Raw genomic sequence first — 17,390 nt, forward strand, 5'->3', positions numbered from 1 at the left:
ATAGTGATATTGGTGGGAGCATGGAGTGACATATTGAGCCAGATTCTCTCAGAACCCTGAACTCACTGGACTGAGTCAGATCCTTGGAAAAGGAGTTACAGACTTCTGAATCACATGAACGCTCTTCCAAAAGAAGAGACTTAAATATGTCCTGGTCAGAAGAAATAAAGGTAACTTCTCAAGAGACAGAAAATGTATAGTATAGTGGATTTTATTGCTCATTCCCTTCATCACTTATAAAAATGGGTATCTTAGATGCCCGTAATGCTACTAGGTTTGTGAGAGAGTTTATTCTCTTGGGCTTCCCCTGGCACAGGGAAATACAGGTCCTTCTCTTTGTGATTTTCTCTATCATCTATTTCCTGACCCTTTTGGGGAATACATCCATCATATGCGCTGTATGGTCAAGCCTCAAACTCCACACACCCATGTACATCCTGCTGGCCAACTTCTCCTTCCTGGAGATCTGCTATGTCAGTTCTGATGTGCCCAAAATGTTGGCCAACCTCATTTCCCAGAACAAAAGCATTTCCTACACTGGCTGCCTGCTCCAGTTCTACTTCTTCTCCATGTGTGCTGCCGAGGGCTACTTTCTGTCTGCAATGTCCTTTGATAGGTTTCTTGCCATCTGTAGACCTCTACATTACCCCACCATTATGACTTATCACCTGTGTGTCCGATTAGTAATCTGTTGTTGGGCTGGTGGCTTTCTATCCATCCTGATGCTTGCAGTTTTCATGTCCTGGGGGCCCTTTTGTGGCCCTAACATCATTGACCACTTCTTCTGTGATCTTGGACCATTATTGGCCCTGTCATGTGTCCCCATTCCTAAAACAACTCTAACTTGCGCTACTGTAAGCTCTCTCATCATCTTCAATACCTTCCTCTACATTCTTGCATCCTATACCTTACTTTTGCATGCTGTACTGCGGGTTCCAGCTGGCTCAGGCAGAAACAAAGCCTTCTCTACATGTGCATCCCATTTTTTGGTGGTTTCTCTGTTCTATGGCTCAGTCATGGTGATGTATGTAAGTCCCGGCTCCAGGAGCCATCCTGGGACACAGAAATTTGTGACATTGTTTTACTGCATGGCAACCCCATTCTTTAATCCATTGATCTACAGCCTCCGAAACAAAGACATGTAAGACGCACTAAAAGTCCTGGGAATACCATGGAAAGAAATTTCTAAAAATTCAAAGAAATGACATAAATTGTTGCACCATGATTCTTTCAGGAATACAAATTTTACTTCTAAAAAGGACTTCCTAGATAACTTTTAGAAAATGTGACTTCATACACAGAGAACACTTACCACTTCTCAAAAAGCAAAGAATGGCAGTGGTCCTGAAGATCTTTGCAGATTGTTCTATAAAATCCTCATCCATCAATGCATCATTTCTGTTTCAGAAATTTTTTAATTTCTTAAGTAATCAAGTATTTATGTAGAAAGCTAGATTCCTATTTATGATGTATATATCTACTTTTATTGTAATACTATTTTAACATGTTTCAAATTTATCAATTTTTGTTTCATTTCCAACTGCAGACTTTTCTATAGTGGGATATGAGAATGCTGTAAGATATATTTTGTAATAAACTATTTTTATTATTAAGGAAAAAAAGTACAAAAATAATGAAAAATCCTCACATTTCTGCAAACCCACTTATCTCCTTAGTAATGTGTTCAGTTTGGTGAGTATCTGAACTATTTTTGTGCACATTTACATACAAAACACATGAGCTATGAGTTTGAACGGGTATACAAATTGAATGATACTTAAATATTGTTCCACAGCATATTGACTCTGGTAACCATGCCCTGCTGTAACTTCATCCACCTTCTGCAGGTACTTCTTCAGCCTGGGACAAATTAGGGCAAAGGAGCTAAAGACACAATTCTTGAGGAAAGACTCTGCATAGAGGTTGTCATGAGCAGGTGGAATCACTAACCCCACTGCGTGTGCTCAGGCACTCCCGCCACATTATCATACAAATCAATAAAGCAGAGAATGTGACAACGTGCATTCCAAAAATAAACTTAATTTCCCCATTGGTATGGCCTCAACATTACTTAAACTCTACGATGGTTAGTCCTTCTACCTTCATCTATCCCCATACTACCCAACAAGCGATCTGGGATTCATGGGTACATGCTGAGCATTTGAAATATGACTAGGTCTAACTGAGATGGACTGTAAGTTTAAAATTGCATGCTGATTTTGAAATCTTGATATAATTAAAAATATATCTCATTAAAATGTTTATATCGAGGCCAGTGTGATAGCTCAACTGACTAATCCTCCACTTGAAAACAGCAGCATCTCATATGGGTGCTAGTTCATGTCCTGGCTAATTCCACTTCTGATCTCGCTCCCTGCTGATGGCCTGGGAAAGCTGTAGAGAATGGTGCAAAGCCTTGGGTTCCTATACCTGCATGAAAGACCCAGAAGATGGACTCCTGGCTTCAGACGGACTCAGCCCTGACCACTGCAGCCATTTGAGAGTGAACCAGTGGATGAAAGATCTTTCTGTCTCTCTTTCTCCCTGTAAATGTGCCTTTCCAATTTCAACAAATAAATTTCTTTTAAAAACAAAATATTAAAAGGATTACATATGAAGATAAGATTTTATGTGAACTGGGTTAATTAAAAGATGAATATATTATTTAAATTACCACCCATTTCTCTATTTTTACTAATATGCTAATAGAATATTTTCAATGATAGTAGTGACACACATTCTGTTTTTACTGGACAATCCATTCTTAGTGAATCTAATAGATTTAAATTAAGTTAATATGCCAGTATGATGAAGCCAGCACATTGGTGTAATAGGCTAAGCTTCCACCTGCAACACCAGCATTCCATATAGGTGCTAGTTCACATCCTGGCTGCTCCACTTCCAATCCAGCTCCCTGCTACTGTACCTGGGAAGGCAGTGTACTTAGGCCTTTGGCATCATTATGGGAGAACCAGATGAAGCTCCTGACTCTTTGCTTTGGTCTAGTCCAGACACAACCATTGCAGCCATTTGGGGAGTGAATGAGTGACGAAAGAACTCTCTCTCCCTTTCTCTGTCTCTATCTCCTCCTCCTCTCTCTGGAACTCTTTCAAGTAAATAAATCCTTTTTTAAAGATATGCTGATTTTTTAAGTCACCTTTTCCTTATTTCAAGGAAATTGTGTCCATTTCAAATTTGTTCTGTTTCAGTACTTTATTACATGACACATTACCTAATATTGACGTATGTTGACTTCTAGGAGAAATCCTATTTCGCAGTGATAAATGCTGTGCCTTATAATTAAGTTTACATCATGATATATTTCATTTTTAATGTTATAAGAGACTGGACTATAATATTTATTCTCTGTGATTTGGGAGCACTGATATTAAACTAGTTTTGCAAGATGAATAATTCAGCTTCATAAAATAATGTCACAGCTTTTAAAGATACCACTCATTTGTCTTGCTATAGATGAGGAAATTATATAATCTTTTATAGGAAAACTTAAAACTGATTAGAGTAACTTCCCTGAAATCTGTTTTCATCTCACAACTACCAGTGGTTCACTTGATTTCTAAGTACCATGCTGGCATATTAAATATTGCTTAGTATTTATCATCAGCAATGCTACTTCTCTTTCTTGACACATTTTCCCACTTTCTGTTACATGCCACATTTTCTTGACTTTTCTCATTTCTCCATTTTCATCTTCATTCCATTTCTCATTTTCAATCCCCTTTGCTATGTCTCTTCCAGTCTTCAACAACGCTTATTCTTTATTTCTTTGGCGATTATATACTCACGTAATTTAAATATCAGTTCCAATAACTCCAAATTTATAAATCCAGCTCAGATACAGCTTCTGAATTTTGGATTAATATGTCCATTTTTAGTTGATATATTCACTTGATTGTCTAAAGTAAATCTCTGATTCCATACATCCCAGTCACATGGGAGGCCTGGGCGGGTTAGGTAGCATCACCTGCCATCCATTGGTATACAAAAAACGGGCTGGGGGGCACTCCTGGCTGGGCTAAGCCACAGTGCCTGCATGTAAGTGTCAGAGCAGGGGTGAGCCACATCAGCCTGCAGCACCCACCAGAACATGAGAGAACCAGATCTGGGAGCAGATTCAGTAGGGGATTTGTAGGTTCATCTTTGTGGAAATACAGCACCCACTGGTTTGCACACAAGCTGAGGGTGGTGAAGGACAATGCCAGGCTAGATCACAGAATTCACCAACACTCACAATGGCTGGGGCTGGGAGGGAGCCAGATTAGGCCAGGCTACAGCATCCACTGGCACAGGCACAGGCCAGGACTGCAGCACTCACCAGCATGAGCTCTGAAGCTGGCAGTAGGTTTGCTTGGGGAACCTGGGGGAGTCCTCTGCTAGGCTGCAACTCCCACTGGGAGCACAAGAGCCAGGGCTGCAGCACTTATTGGCATGTGTGGGCCAGGTCTAGGGGCAAGTCAGGTTGGGCCAGACTGCAGTACCTGCTGACATGCACAAGAGCCAGGACAGAGTGTGGGCCACATTGGGCAAGGCTAGACCACAAAACCCACCAGCAAGATCTAAGACTAGGAGTGGGCCATGACAGGCTGGATTGAAGCACCTGCTGGCTCATGCAAGATCCAGGGCTTGGAGTAGACCTAGTAGGGGAACTCTAGGGACTCCTCTGCTAGGTTTCAGCTCCCAGTGGTGAGCACAAAAGCCAGCACTGGTGCGAACCATGGTGGGCAAAGCTGCATCACCCATCAGCATGCATGTGACCTGGGTCTGAAGTGGGCCAGACTGGGCTAGGCCCCAGCACCGCCTGGCACTCATGAGAGTCAGGTTACAGGACTGGCTGGGTTAGGAGACAGTACCCACTGATTCAAAAGAGACCTGGGTGTGGGGATGGGCCAAGTCAGACTAGGCTCTAGCACCTGCTGGTAAAAGCCGGAATCTGTATGGTCTGCTCAGGCTACCCTACAGTATCCGCTAGTACATGAATCATTTGTCTTACCCACTTTCCTCTTTACCTCAACGCTCTCCACACTAATCAGAGGCCCACATGAGCATGCATCCCTTTCAACTACATAAACAATATTTTAAAATTGTTTTAAAATTTACATATCAAAAAATTTATAAGCCAAAATAACCAACAAATAGAACAACAGAAATGAAAAAATGTAAGATATTAAAAAGTTAAAATCTTAGTATATTATGTGCTTATATACTAAGATCATGAAGAACTCACATAAGTACGGAACACTGCATGTATAATGGGTAAAGAATATAATTACTAAGCAAGCAGTGTAAGTGGCTAATAAATATTATAAATATTGACGTAATTATGAACCAAATAAATGTACTTTTAAAAATGAGTTATAGGGGGCTTGGCGGCGTGGCCTAGTGGCTAAGGTCCTCGCCTTGATCCCATATGGCTGCTGGTTCTAATCCCGGCAGCTCCACTTCCTCTCTGTCTCTCCTCCTCTCAGTATATCTGACTTTGTAATAAAAATAAAATAAAAAAAAAATGAGTTATAGGGCCTGGTGTGATGACTTAGCAGCTAAAGTCCTCGCCTTGAACATGCCAGGATCCCAAATGGACACCAGTTCTAATCCCAGCAGCTCCACTTCCCTTCCAGCTCGCTGCTTATGGCCTGGGAAAGCAGTCGAGCACGGCCCAAAGCCTTGGGACCCTGCATCCATGTGGGAGACCTGGAAGAGGTTCCTGGTCCCTGTTTCGGATCAGCGCAGCACCAGCCATTGCAGTCACTTGGGGAGTGAATCATCAGATGGAAAATCTTCCTCTCTGTCTCTCCTTCTCTCTGTATATTTGCCTTTACAATAAAAATAAATACTTTAAAAAATGAATTACAAATACTTTTATTCTATGAGTATACAGATAAATCTTTTTAAAATGCTATCTATGTTCTAATAAGGATACCACAGCGTATTACTTTTGAAATTTGTTTTAGAAAATAATTTGGCATTGTGTGACAAGAATATTAAATTGTATCTATTCTTGATTTTATAATTTTCCTCGAGCTAACTACTTCAAGGAAATTTTCTAAAATTTTGCAAATATTTCAAACCCAAGACTTTTCTTACATTACTCTAAGAATGAAATGTCCTAAATATATCAGAGAAGTATAAAAGTGAGACTAGTATGCAGTCTTTAAAATATTTGGGTTTTAATTACATGAAAAAGCTTATGTAAGCTGAATATTAAATTGTGAATTTTATATGTCACAAATAAAGAAAAATGGTGAAGACGAAAGTTACAAGAAGAAATATTTCAAATGTTTAGTTGCATTTGTATCTGTTGGTAAAATTATCAGTAATTCTTCTTTCTTGGCTTTTCTAAGCCTTGCAGATTTTTGCAATGAACTGAATACTATTCTGATAACCAGAATTTAAGAATTTGTCAAGGTGCCTAGAATGAAATTGGTTATCAGTAAGCAGTATTTTCTTTCCCTGCTAACTCAGGCTCCCTCCTCAGATTTCATAGAATTCATATACTGGCATTTTAATTAAGAAAATGTGAAATTTTAAAGCAAATTCATTTATTTAAGATTTGATGATCTCATTTATAAAATTAAAATATATAAATATCTGAGCTAAGGTACTTGGGGGTTAAGAGAGCTGATTCATGAAAGTTACCCATCTTAGTATTTGGCACAAAATAACTTTGTAAAATATATTGACTGCTAGTATCTGCAAAGAAATGAAAAGGTGAACTACTTTTGGGTCCATGTGATGAATTCAGAATGGTTTCAGTTTCATCAGAAAAAGCAGCCCAGAATTGCACACCAAGCAGGCTTTACAGTCATAGCAGAACGCTTGCTCCTGTGTGAGAAAAGGAGATTATTCCCATCCAAGATGGACCCTTGGACATAATGTCCATCCTGCCGTGGAAATCTCCAGAGACTTCCCCTTTAAGGAAGTTGCTTTTAACCTATCAATACTTTCACCAGGGACAATAGGAAAACCCGAATTTTCGTGCTTATCCCTGATGAAGTGGCAAAAGAATTTGCCTTTCCAAATTTAATTTAAAAAAAAAAAATCCCCAAGCACACCCAAAGGGCAAGCACAAGGGACTGAGCCCGAATGCCAGGGGAAATGAAGAGGAAGGAAAGGATTTCTCTGCAGATACAATTCCCTATTCTCATCTGAGCCTGGAGTAGCTCCTTCAATAAAAGGCAGACCCCGGAACTCAAGGATACAGGACACAGGAAAATGTGCTGTATTTTTCAGTAAAGAAACACACAACTTATAAAGTTATAAGAAACATAACTTTTGGATTACTATTGATTATTACAGAAGAAAAAATTAAAAGATAACTATATTGTCTTTATTCCTGTTTACTTTTGCCATGGCTTTTGTGAACTTTATTCTACATTCACACACTCTCCTTAAAATAAAATTCTCTGAGGAACAGCAAGACCTTACACGTAAACTAAGATATTTTTCTGTTTCTTTTAGGAAAGAAAACTAGACTGAGAAATATGAGAGAAGAGCAAAAAATAAATCCTTTTCCAAAAGCTGATGGTTATCATTCTTCACAACATCATTTTCAATTTTTGTAACTATTTATTCCCTAAGTTAAAAAATAATATTGCCCACGCAACAGTTAAATCAACCTACATGTTGCCCTGTTGGGAATTTTCCCGTTCTTTTAAACCGTGGCTGGTACAGAGGCCAACTTCACTGACTTTAAATCTAGGTGCCAAATGAAGGAGAGATAGCATCCCACAAGGTAAGTGTCTTCAAAAACAACGTTTTGTAATGATAATTTTCTCATTATACATTTATAGGTTGCTCATAAAAGTTTGGAGAAATATAAATGAATAAGGAAAATTATAGCTTATTTTCTAACCTTCCAATATGTGCCCCCATTAATTTTGTTATATTTCTATTTAGCAAATTTTCTATTCCTCTTATTAACATTACTTTTTCTACAGAATGAATGTAAAGAACTTCCTAAATTTTTTTTAAAGATTTATTTATTTTTATTGGAAAGTCAGATATACAGAGAGGAGGAGAGACAGAGAGGAAGATCTTCCATCCGATGATTCACTCCCCAAGTGAGTGCAACGGCCGGTGCTGCGCCCCCATCCAAAGCCAGGGACCAGGAGCCTTTTCCTGGTCTCCCACGTGGGTGCAGGGTCCCAATGCATTGGGCTGTGCTCGACTGCTTTCCCAGGCCACAGGCAGGGAGCTAGATGGGAAGTGGAGCTGCCGGGATTAGAACCGGCGCCCATATGGGATCCCAGGGCATTCAAGGCGAGGACTTTAGTTGCTAGGCCACGCCGCCGGGCCCCCTAAATTCTTACTATACAAAAAATTCTCCAAAATATTAGCTAGCTTAAATTCTATAAAGAATCTTTGTTACAAAATAGCAATAATAATAATAACAATAATAATATAATCAGCATTACCTTGTTGTTCCAAGTCTCACCACTTCTTTTCAGTGACAGTCTGTATTTTAACATCATACTCCCTAGGAATTCATCTGTACTTCTATAATGAACTTCTTTATGATTTGTTTCTTTCTGCTTTATTAATTCTATTTAATAACACTATGTGTTTTAAAACCTCTTGGTATTTCTAAACAGCCTTCCAGAAAAAGAAATGTTTTATAAGCTTATATTCCCTACAACATTTTTTCTGAGACCTACACAAATTATATTCCAGGTTAAGAATTTGCTGATACAATCTCAAAACTGTTATTGAGTTCTTTAAATAATCCTGGAGAATGAAAGAACATTTTGTGAAACTGAAATTGAGCCAAGGTATTAGTTTTTAATGCCATGAAGGTAAAGTTTCTATGATTTGCTTAATAGTATACACAAAAACCCTTTCAAGGGGTAAAAGGCTCTCTTCCCCACTTTGGCATCTTTTTTTTTTTTTTTTTGCTTTTAGCTTAGTCATCTATCTCAGTCGTTGATATTAAGAGATGTTAAAATTTAAAGTGCTTTAAGTGAGCTGAAAATGTGTTTTCTCATGTTCTACACAATATTTTCATCAAAGATAAATGAAAAGAACAAGAAAGATGGAGCAAATCTAAGGGCAATAAAAATAGAAAAGAAAAATTCTTTGAAAGTTAATACAATGCTTAAAAGATCTTAAACTGAATTACTTGGTGAAATCCAATAATTAACGTATTTCACTCCAAAACGAGCATCCTATGGAGTAAGTTTGGTTCTGAAAAGTTTTGTGAAGAAAAACTCTCCGGGATTTTTGTTGGAAAAATAACAAGAATAAAACATGTTCAGAGGGTTCAAAATCTTACCAAAATGTGTTCATATAATAGGCACAATTTCCTGTGGCAGAAACAAAACCAAACCATTAAATCAAAATGAGAAAGTGACTCCAGAATGGCAGAGAGATGAAAAATTAACTGAAATTTCGGTCCAGAGGGTGATGCCTTGCCTTCCTTTGTGACGAGTTCTTTGTTGTTGATTATTCCAACAGAAGATGGATAACCAAGCAACCAGAAAGTAGAAGTCAGGCTCTTACTGCTGGTGGAAAGAGGGCGGAAAACTGCTACCATCTCCAACTGCAAGATTCAGTGAGTCCAACCAAGAACAAAAAGTGCTATTTTTTAAGATTCTGCTTTAATCCATGATTTCTCTGTGGCCAGTGAATGTAATACATTATCCCAAGAAATAAAAATCTGCACTTGACAGTTTCATTACTTCCTCCAAATTGCAGGAGGGAACAGATGATCAAAGAACAGTGTCCCATTGAGTGGATCCCTAGAATATAGCACATTGGATCAACTGTTCTTTGTGCTATGCAAATAAGTGGAAAGGAGAGAATCAGTGAGACCATGAGAGAAGAAAAGATGCCTATAATTAGTGGACAAATTGAAAAGCACTGATACATCAGACACTTTGACAAATAGAGTCATAACATCTCAAAATGCAAAAGAAATTATTGCCTGTATGTGCCTGCATCTTCTTTTCTGTTGTATTTCTTTGTAAATTGTTTAACTTGATTTTTAATAGGTGAGCGGTGATCTATCTTTAGTTATGGGTAACTATAAAAGAATTCCATATTGTGCATCACAAAGGTCAGGGGAAAGTTACAAACAGCTGTCTGCTTTGCCTTCTCGGTGTTTTTCACTTGAGAGAAATTGCTTCTTCTTAAACTACTGCCATGAAGTAGCATGTGCAGTACATCTCAGTTTTATGATCAATTGACAGGATTTTATCACCATTTAGAGGAGGAGTTAAAGTTGAACTCCTTAAGCCAAGCTATGTTGTAAAGTAATTATATAATATAAAGTATTTATATCTTTCTTCTTGTTATAAAATAGTATGGATTGTAAAAATAAAAAATAAAGGAATTTTTATAACAGGATTATAGCATGAATCTTTTACAATAAGAATCATAATTCTACCTAAGTTATATGACCTCACAGGCACTTGGAAGACCCTAAGGAAATCATCAGGGATTCATTTTGTGAGTTTCCTGCACTTTTCCCTTGAGATGGTGACATTTTAAACATACAGACACGGGAAGTCCTTTAAAATAGAAAGAAACTGATAAAATAAGAGCCAAAAAGAATGGACTCTTGTCCTAACTCTATCACTTACTGGCTTAGGATCTCAGGCACTTCACCACTTTGAGCCTCATCTCTTCATATGTAAGCTAAGGACAATAATATTTGCTAGAATTTCTTTTTTTTAATTACATTGCATTATGTGACACAGTTTTATAGGCACTGGGATTGCTAAAATTTCTTTATGGAGTATTAAGCAGACCATAAAAGGTCGCACAGATTTAGAGTTAACATGTACCTTACTAGTCAGGCTTTTCCTAGACCACACTAGGTAGGATGTAGAGTTCAGTTATTCCTCACTTGCTAAGTTATTGGGGATGTCTCTGCTCACCTAAGATTTTTCTATTCTTCAATTGTTAATATATGGCTTGTTAGAGTTATAACACTGTTTTGATTACCTTAAATTGCATAAAGCTCTGTAAAATCTTGCTTGAATACCATAAACTGCTAAGTTTAAATTTAAAAAAGATTTCATTTATTCAAGACTGATCCCCTCTAGTTGCTCATCTCCATAGAAACGAGACCTAAGGCAGTCACTTTATCCATCGCCTGGCTGATGTGAAGAACCCTACTATTAGCTTGTCATTTCCTAGAGCTTGAATCATGGCCCCAAGTGGCAGCCGAATAGCTGAGACCTTCTCTCCCAAGCCACAAATACTACACCTAACAGTAGAACCAAAGTCAGGTTTTCTTTATTTTGATATTGTATATGGCCCTAATCACAGCTGGAGAGAATTTGGTGCTCCCTCACCCAAACAGATCAAACAACCCTCAGTTCAAAAGTTGGGTGTGTGTCTTGGAACATGAAGTCCCGTCCTTCTGTGTGCTGCCTCGGTTACCACGGGTGGAAGGACCGCATGCCTGTCACTGATGCTAGACCCATGAGATTCCTCCAGTAAGTGATGTTCCAACAAATCTGATGCGTGTACCACATGTTCATCACCACACAGGAAAGAAACCTACAAAAAATCTTTATGGGTGTTACTGTGAATCCATTTATTGGACTTTTTGTAGAGAACTAATGTAATTAAGGTAAACACAGCATTTGGCCTCTAGCTTTTCAAGATGAGAAAACAGAAAACAGATGAAACCAGAATAGTAAATACATTTTTCAAACTTCTTCTGGGTTAAATTTTTATTTCAATCGAAGCCTAAAATTTAGATAAACTTCTCTCTATTCTTCAATATTCAAAAAACAACCAGATTTCTCCTGAGCAAATAAACCCCTAAGAGTAGCAGAGGGAAAAAGACGGCATCAAAACCTGAGTTCCACAAAAATCATCTGATTCAAAGTGATTTCTATTCTCATTTAAATACAGTCTGACCTTTACTTCTACAGGAAGCCACAGGACATAAGTTGAGAAGGGTCAGTGCGAATAAGGATTACTCAGAAAGTTTTGCAGGTTGAAACTGGAAGGACTTAAACACATGACACAGTTTAGACTTCAGGAAATAGTCCAGTCATGTAAGGTTGCAGTGGCATGTCTGCCAGGAAGGAAACCCAATGAGGAGGAAATCTGATATTCTGTTGTGTTTGATGGGCAAAAAATAGTCGTGAGTTTTGTATTTTTGATGTTTTCTAAGAGATCTGGGAACAATTTTCTGTTGATACCCACATACTCACCTAGCAAGAAAGCACACACACACACACACACACACACACACTTTGCATTTTCTAATCCATTTAATTTCTAAGGCTAACAAGGGAGTTACTATCTACCACAAAAATTCCTGAATAATCTATATTTCTGTAGTTTTTTATAGTCCATAAATAAATTTCACATATCTTGTTTTATGCAGTTCTATCAGTCTAGCTATGTGTGTATTATTAGTCATCTTTTATAAAGACAGCGATATATTCTCAAAAGTGAAGTATTTTCCTAAGGAATCACTGCTTGAAAATTCAAACCCAGATCTCTGAATTCAAATCCCATGCTCTGTCACACCAGTGGATCCCAAACCAGCCCAGCAAACCATTCCTCCTAAAAGATTTTCCCATGGGATTCTGATAACACTGATGTCCAAAGCCCATGTACTACACACACCAGCCTACAAGTAGAGACTAAATCCCGATCGTGGTCTAGAATGGTCATTTGACACACTTTGGTTATAATAGTCTCAAAGCTGCTCCACCCCCTATGTAGTTATTTTCATATCTGGATTCATAAACATCATGTTCTCTCCTTATATGTTGCTTAGTTAATATTTTTTACGTAGAAGATCTATCAATCCTTTTATTTTTTGTGAATGAACTACCTATGTCAAAGTTGACAGCTTAGCTTAGCTGTTGCAAGCCACCTACCTATGTTGTTTACATTAGGTTTCCCAGGTGACCTACCAAAGAATGACTAAAGAAAATATTTAAGCTTCTATTTTTATTGCAAGAAAATTTGTTCATAAAGTTGTATCGATTTTATAATAATAGTGACTATTAACTTATATGTAGTTTATAATAGTCCATTACACAAAGTATACTCAAAAACTTCATTGCTGGGGTATGCAATAAAAAAAAAGAGACTAAAAAAAAAAAAAAGGAACTGTTACTGCTGGTCTAAATCCTCACCCCATCACCAGAAAAGCATACGCACTACCTCTCTTCTAGGGAGGAATTAGGACGCATAATTCCCTCTGGAAATGTAATTTTTGCTGCAATTCTTACAGGATGGAAGGAAATGACCCCAGAGGCCAGAAATACCTCCCACATTGTGACTTTCTTCATCCTCTCGGGTTTCTCTGGCCAGTGGGAAATACAAATCCTACTGTTCTCCATATTCTTCATGACATACATCCTGACTCTGCTTGGAAACATGGCAATTGTGTGTGCAGTGCGCTGGGATCGCCGGCTCCACACCCCCATGTACATCCTGCTGGCCAACTTCGCCTTTCTGGAGATCTGCTATGTCAACTCGGACGTACCAAACATGCTAGCCAACTTCCTCTCCAGGACCAAAACTATCTCCTCTACACGTTGCTTCCTCCAGCTGTACTTCTTCTTCTCGCTGGGCACAACTGAATGCTTATTTCTCTCCATCATGGCCTATGATCGCTTCCTGGCTATCTGTCACCCTTTGCACTACCCCACTACCATGACTACGAAGTTCTGTAACAGTCTCATCATCTTTTGCTGGGTCTATGGTTTCCTCTGGTTCCTGATTCCAGTGATACTCGTTACCCAGCTTCCATTTTGTGGCCCAAATGTTATTGATGACTTTCTGTGTGACCTCGGGCCCCTGCTAGCTTTGGCTTCAGCCTGTGACCCAATCCCAGGAACTGTCCTCATATGTGGTACCATGAGCTCCCTCCTCATCTTTGCCACCTTTTTCTATATTATTGGCTCCTATACCATGGTGCTGAGAGCTGTGATGCAGGTACCCTCTGCAGCTGGCCGAAGCAAGGCCTTCTCCACCTGCTCTTCACACCTGGCTGTCGTGTTTCTGTTCTATGGCTCAGTCATGATGACATATGTGAGCCCAGGATCAGGACAAGCAGAGGGTATGCAGAAGTTCACAACTTTGTTCTACTCAGTTTTGACTCCTTTTTTCAATCCCATGATCTATAGCCTCCGAAATAAAGAAATGAAGGATGCTTTGAAGAAAGTTCTAGGAGGCTCGTAAAACTCATCTGTGAGATTAGTGAGTTATTTCCAAATGAATTTAGACTAACAACCCCTTTCAGTGAAAAAGCTGAGAAACTTTAAAGTGGGTATGAATTTTCCAAAGGACATGTTTAAAAATCCTAAATGCTATGCCATCCCAAGTAGAATTGAGCACCCCTCCTAAAGCGTGTTACTTATACTTTACTTTAAAAAGTTTTCACATCAAAATTACCTGTTCACAAGCCTGTCACTAGCTGCCTTCCCTTCCTTATTAAGTTGTAAATTTTCTGGGTAAAAACTGTATTACTGTTAAAGGACTATACTATTGTAATAATATGGGAACAAACAGTGTGGGGGGAGGGAAAATGGGGAGGGTGGAAGGGGAAACCCCTGAGCCTATGGCACTGTATCATGAAAAATAAAAATTAAACAAAAAAACTTCTTGCCTTCCCTAAAAAACGAAATTGTAGTTTATCAATGTCTATAATTCCAGAATCCAACACAATGCCTAGCATGTAGATATAAATGGTGTTCACCTAAATAAAACAATTTATTCCTATTTCCTCACTAGATTCTGTGGTTCTTGATTGCTTGAGCAATATTTAATGATCCTCCACAAGCTCTAATGATCTGTACTTGATGTTTCTTATAGATGAAAGGGGCCAATGAGTTTGAATTTAAGAATTTCCATAATAACATATAATAAGACTATGCCACATTCATTTTCTTTTCCACCTTGGTATAAATCAATAAAACCAGATAAATATTAGACTGCAGAGAGACTTAATTCAACTATACTTAATTTACTATGTCCAAAACAGGTAAGTGTTTTGGGAATTTTTTTTTCACTCATTAATTTTTTTTAAGATTTTTTTTTTCTTGGAAAGTCCAAATTGGCTCCAAACTTGCCATCTTCGGTTTCTCATTTAGCTTTTTTAAAAATATATATATCATTTTATGACACAGTTTCATAGGCTCTGGGATTCCCCCAGCCCCTCCCTAAACCCTCCCACTATATTGAATTCCTCCATATTGTTACAGTAGTACAGTTCATAACCAGTCATGATTCCTTCATTGCAGGCATCAACCATGCGGAGAGTCCAGCATCTTATTGTCCAGATAAATTCAACAGTTTCATTGGGAGATCATCCTTGGTCTGAAAGTAGAGCCGGCAGAATATCATCCCCTCCAATGAGATGTCACTACACAACTTCAACAACAGGAAGAAACATCGAAATTAACAACATCATGAAGTTAATTAACATGGTATTGAGTGGCCAATATGTTAGAAAATGCAAGTTCTTAACTACATCCTGTATTTCCTTGGCATCTCAATTTTAGTATATACACAACCAGCTGCTATAAACCTTTTTTTTTCTCCCAAGCTAACATGTTTTTGAGTTTAACCTAAGTCAGAGTGGCACAGGAACAGTGAAAGGATCAACTCTAACATCCATCATATATATAACAGCTAAGTACAACTTAACATCAAAGTTTCAATGCAGTTACATTTTATTTAGCATAAACATAAACTGATAAAGTTTTTTAGGAAGTATCTTAAGCCACAATTTTAACTTTGCAGTATATAGTGATCTTAGCCAAAAGGCTGAGAAGTAATGGAATATTTTTGTTTATGCTTATATTTGGGAGATGACATAAGACATGATAATATGAAGAAAAGAACATTATACAATTATTCATGTAAGATGCGTTCCAAAGAAAACTATTCTGGCAATATGCTAGCCTTTGAAATTACCTAATATAAAAAAAATTGCTCCGATACAGCTCACTTTCTCCTACTTTTATTGTCTTATGGGTGCTCCATTTATACATTATAAACCTGTTAACACAATTTTGTAATTACTGCCTTTTACAATTTTATTTTGAGTCAGATAGAATTACATGTTAAATTAGATTTGGGGGAAAGGCTAGCACAGCAAATTTAGCTGCCACTTAGCATCCCAGATCAGAGTGCCTGGTTTAACTTCTACCTACTCTGCTTCTGATCAGAAATATTATGTGAAGAAATAATCGCAGAGTACATTCCAGATTTGATGAAGCAGGCACAATCATTTCTGCCTGAAGGGTGAAATATAGAAAATAGCAATAGCTTTTGAAATGGGCCTTGAAAGATAACTAGATCTACCCACACAGAGATTAGCAAAAGAGTCCATACACAATCATAAAAAATAAGCCCATGGTGAAGTAACCAATGAACCAACAATCAATGTGAAAAAAAAAAGCCCATGATAAGAATGGCAGAAAATAAATTTACAGCTGCTTGAAAGCCTATCTATGAAGTGAAAGAGCTTTGAAAATTATGAGTTAACATATATTCTTGTATAATCTCTTCAATCTGGAAAATTATAATAGTCACCCACCCATATTTCACCAGCAGTTTACATCATGCCATTAAACTTATGTTGGGATTATATCCACATAAGCCCCTCACATATTGAAAACATCATATGGTCAAAAATTCATTAATGACATGTAACCTATCAAATATTATAGCTTAGCAACACAATAGATGGTAGAGTAACAGTGGATTACCCCCGTGATCACGTGGCTGACTAGGAGCTTCTACTCACTGCCACTGACCAGTGCCACAAGAAAATATTGTGCCACATGTAGCTATTCTAGGATAAGACCAAAGTTGAAAGTTCAAAATGTAACTTCTGCTGAATGAATGTCATGTTAGCACCATCATAAAGTCAAAAACACATTAAACTACAGGTTGGAAAACATATGGAAAGAAGAGAAGTTGTAGGATTTGTCTTTATTATTGCTTCAGATATAAAACTATGAATGCTTCCATTATTTCATATATCTTATTTTACAGTGTTCCTTTTGACAGAAAATCATTTAGGTGTTGGTAATACTGATATGAACAAGACAACAAATGTTTGTTCTCACATAGCTTACTCAGGAGATGGAAAATCTTTCTCTCTTTCCCTCTCCCTCTCTCCTTGCCATTGTGTCACTAAAACAAAAAATACATATGAAAAGCAATTTTGTCATAAGAGAGTTGAGTAAAATTGTAGGATGAATGAAATATGCATATGAAAGAGTCATTGTACCACCATGTTTATTGCAGTTCAAGTCACAGTGGCTAAGATATGTCCTAGATTTCTATCAACTGATAACTAGATAAAGAAAATGTGGTATGTATACATTAAAAAATACTATTCAGTCATCAAAACAGAATGAAATCCTGCCTCTTGTAGCAAAACA

The 17,390-nt window shown here is 37.8% G+C and overlaps 2 protein-coding genes across 2 annotated transcripts; both read left to right on the top strand.

Annotated features, from left to right (window-relative positions):
* Window positions 1–242: 242 nt before the first annotated feature.
* On the top strand, window positions 243–1,145 carry LOC105941796 (olfactory receptor 11H6-like). Its single transcript, XM_058665395.1, has one exon. The coding sequence runs from the start codon at window positions 243–245 to the stop codon at window positions 1,143–1,145; it is 903 nt and encodes a 300-aa protein (XP_058521378.1).
* Window positions 1,146–13,233: 12,088 nt separating this feature from the next.
* On the top strand, window positions 13,234–14,175 carry LOC105941804 (olfactory receptor 11H6-like). Its single transcript, XM_012926861.2, has one exon. The coding sequence runs from the start codon at window positions 13,234–13,236 to the stop codon at window positions 14,173–14,175; it is 942 nt and encodes a 313-aa protein (XP_012782315.2).
* The last annotated feature ends 3,215 nt before the right edge of the window (window positions 14,176–17,390 follow it).

The sequence above is a fragment of the Ochotona princeps genome, chromosome 6, assembly GCF_030435755.1.
Source record: "Ochotona princeps isolate mOchPri1 chromosome 6, mOchPri1.hap1, whole genome shotgun sequence".
NCBI lineage: Eukaryota > Metazoa > Chordata > Mammalia > Lagomorpha > Ochotonidae > Ochotona > Ochotona princeps.

What these genes read in the sequence shown, in the direction of transcription:
- LOC105941804 (XM_012926861.2), top strand. Translation starts at nt 13,234, where the DNA reads ATGACCCCAGAGGCCAGAAATACCTCCCACATTGTGACTTTCTTCATC.
- LOC105941796 (XM_058665395.1), top strand. Translation starts at nt 243, where the DNA reads ATGGGTATCTTAGATGCCCGTAATGCTACTAGGTTTGTGAGAGAGTTT.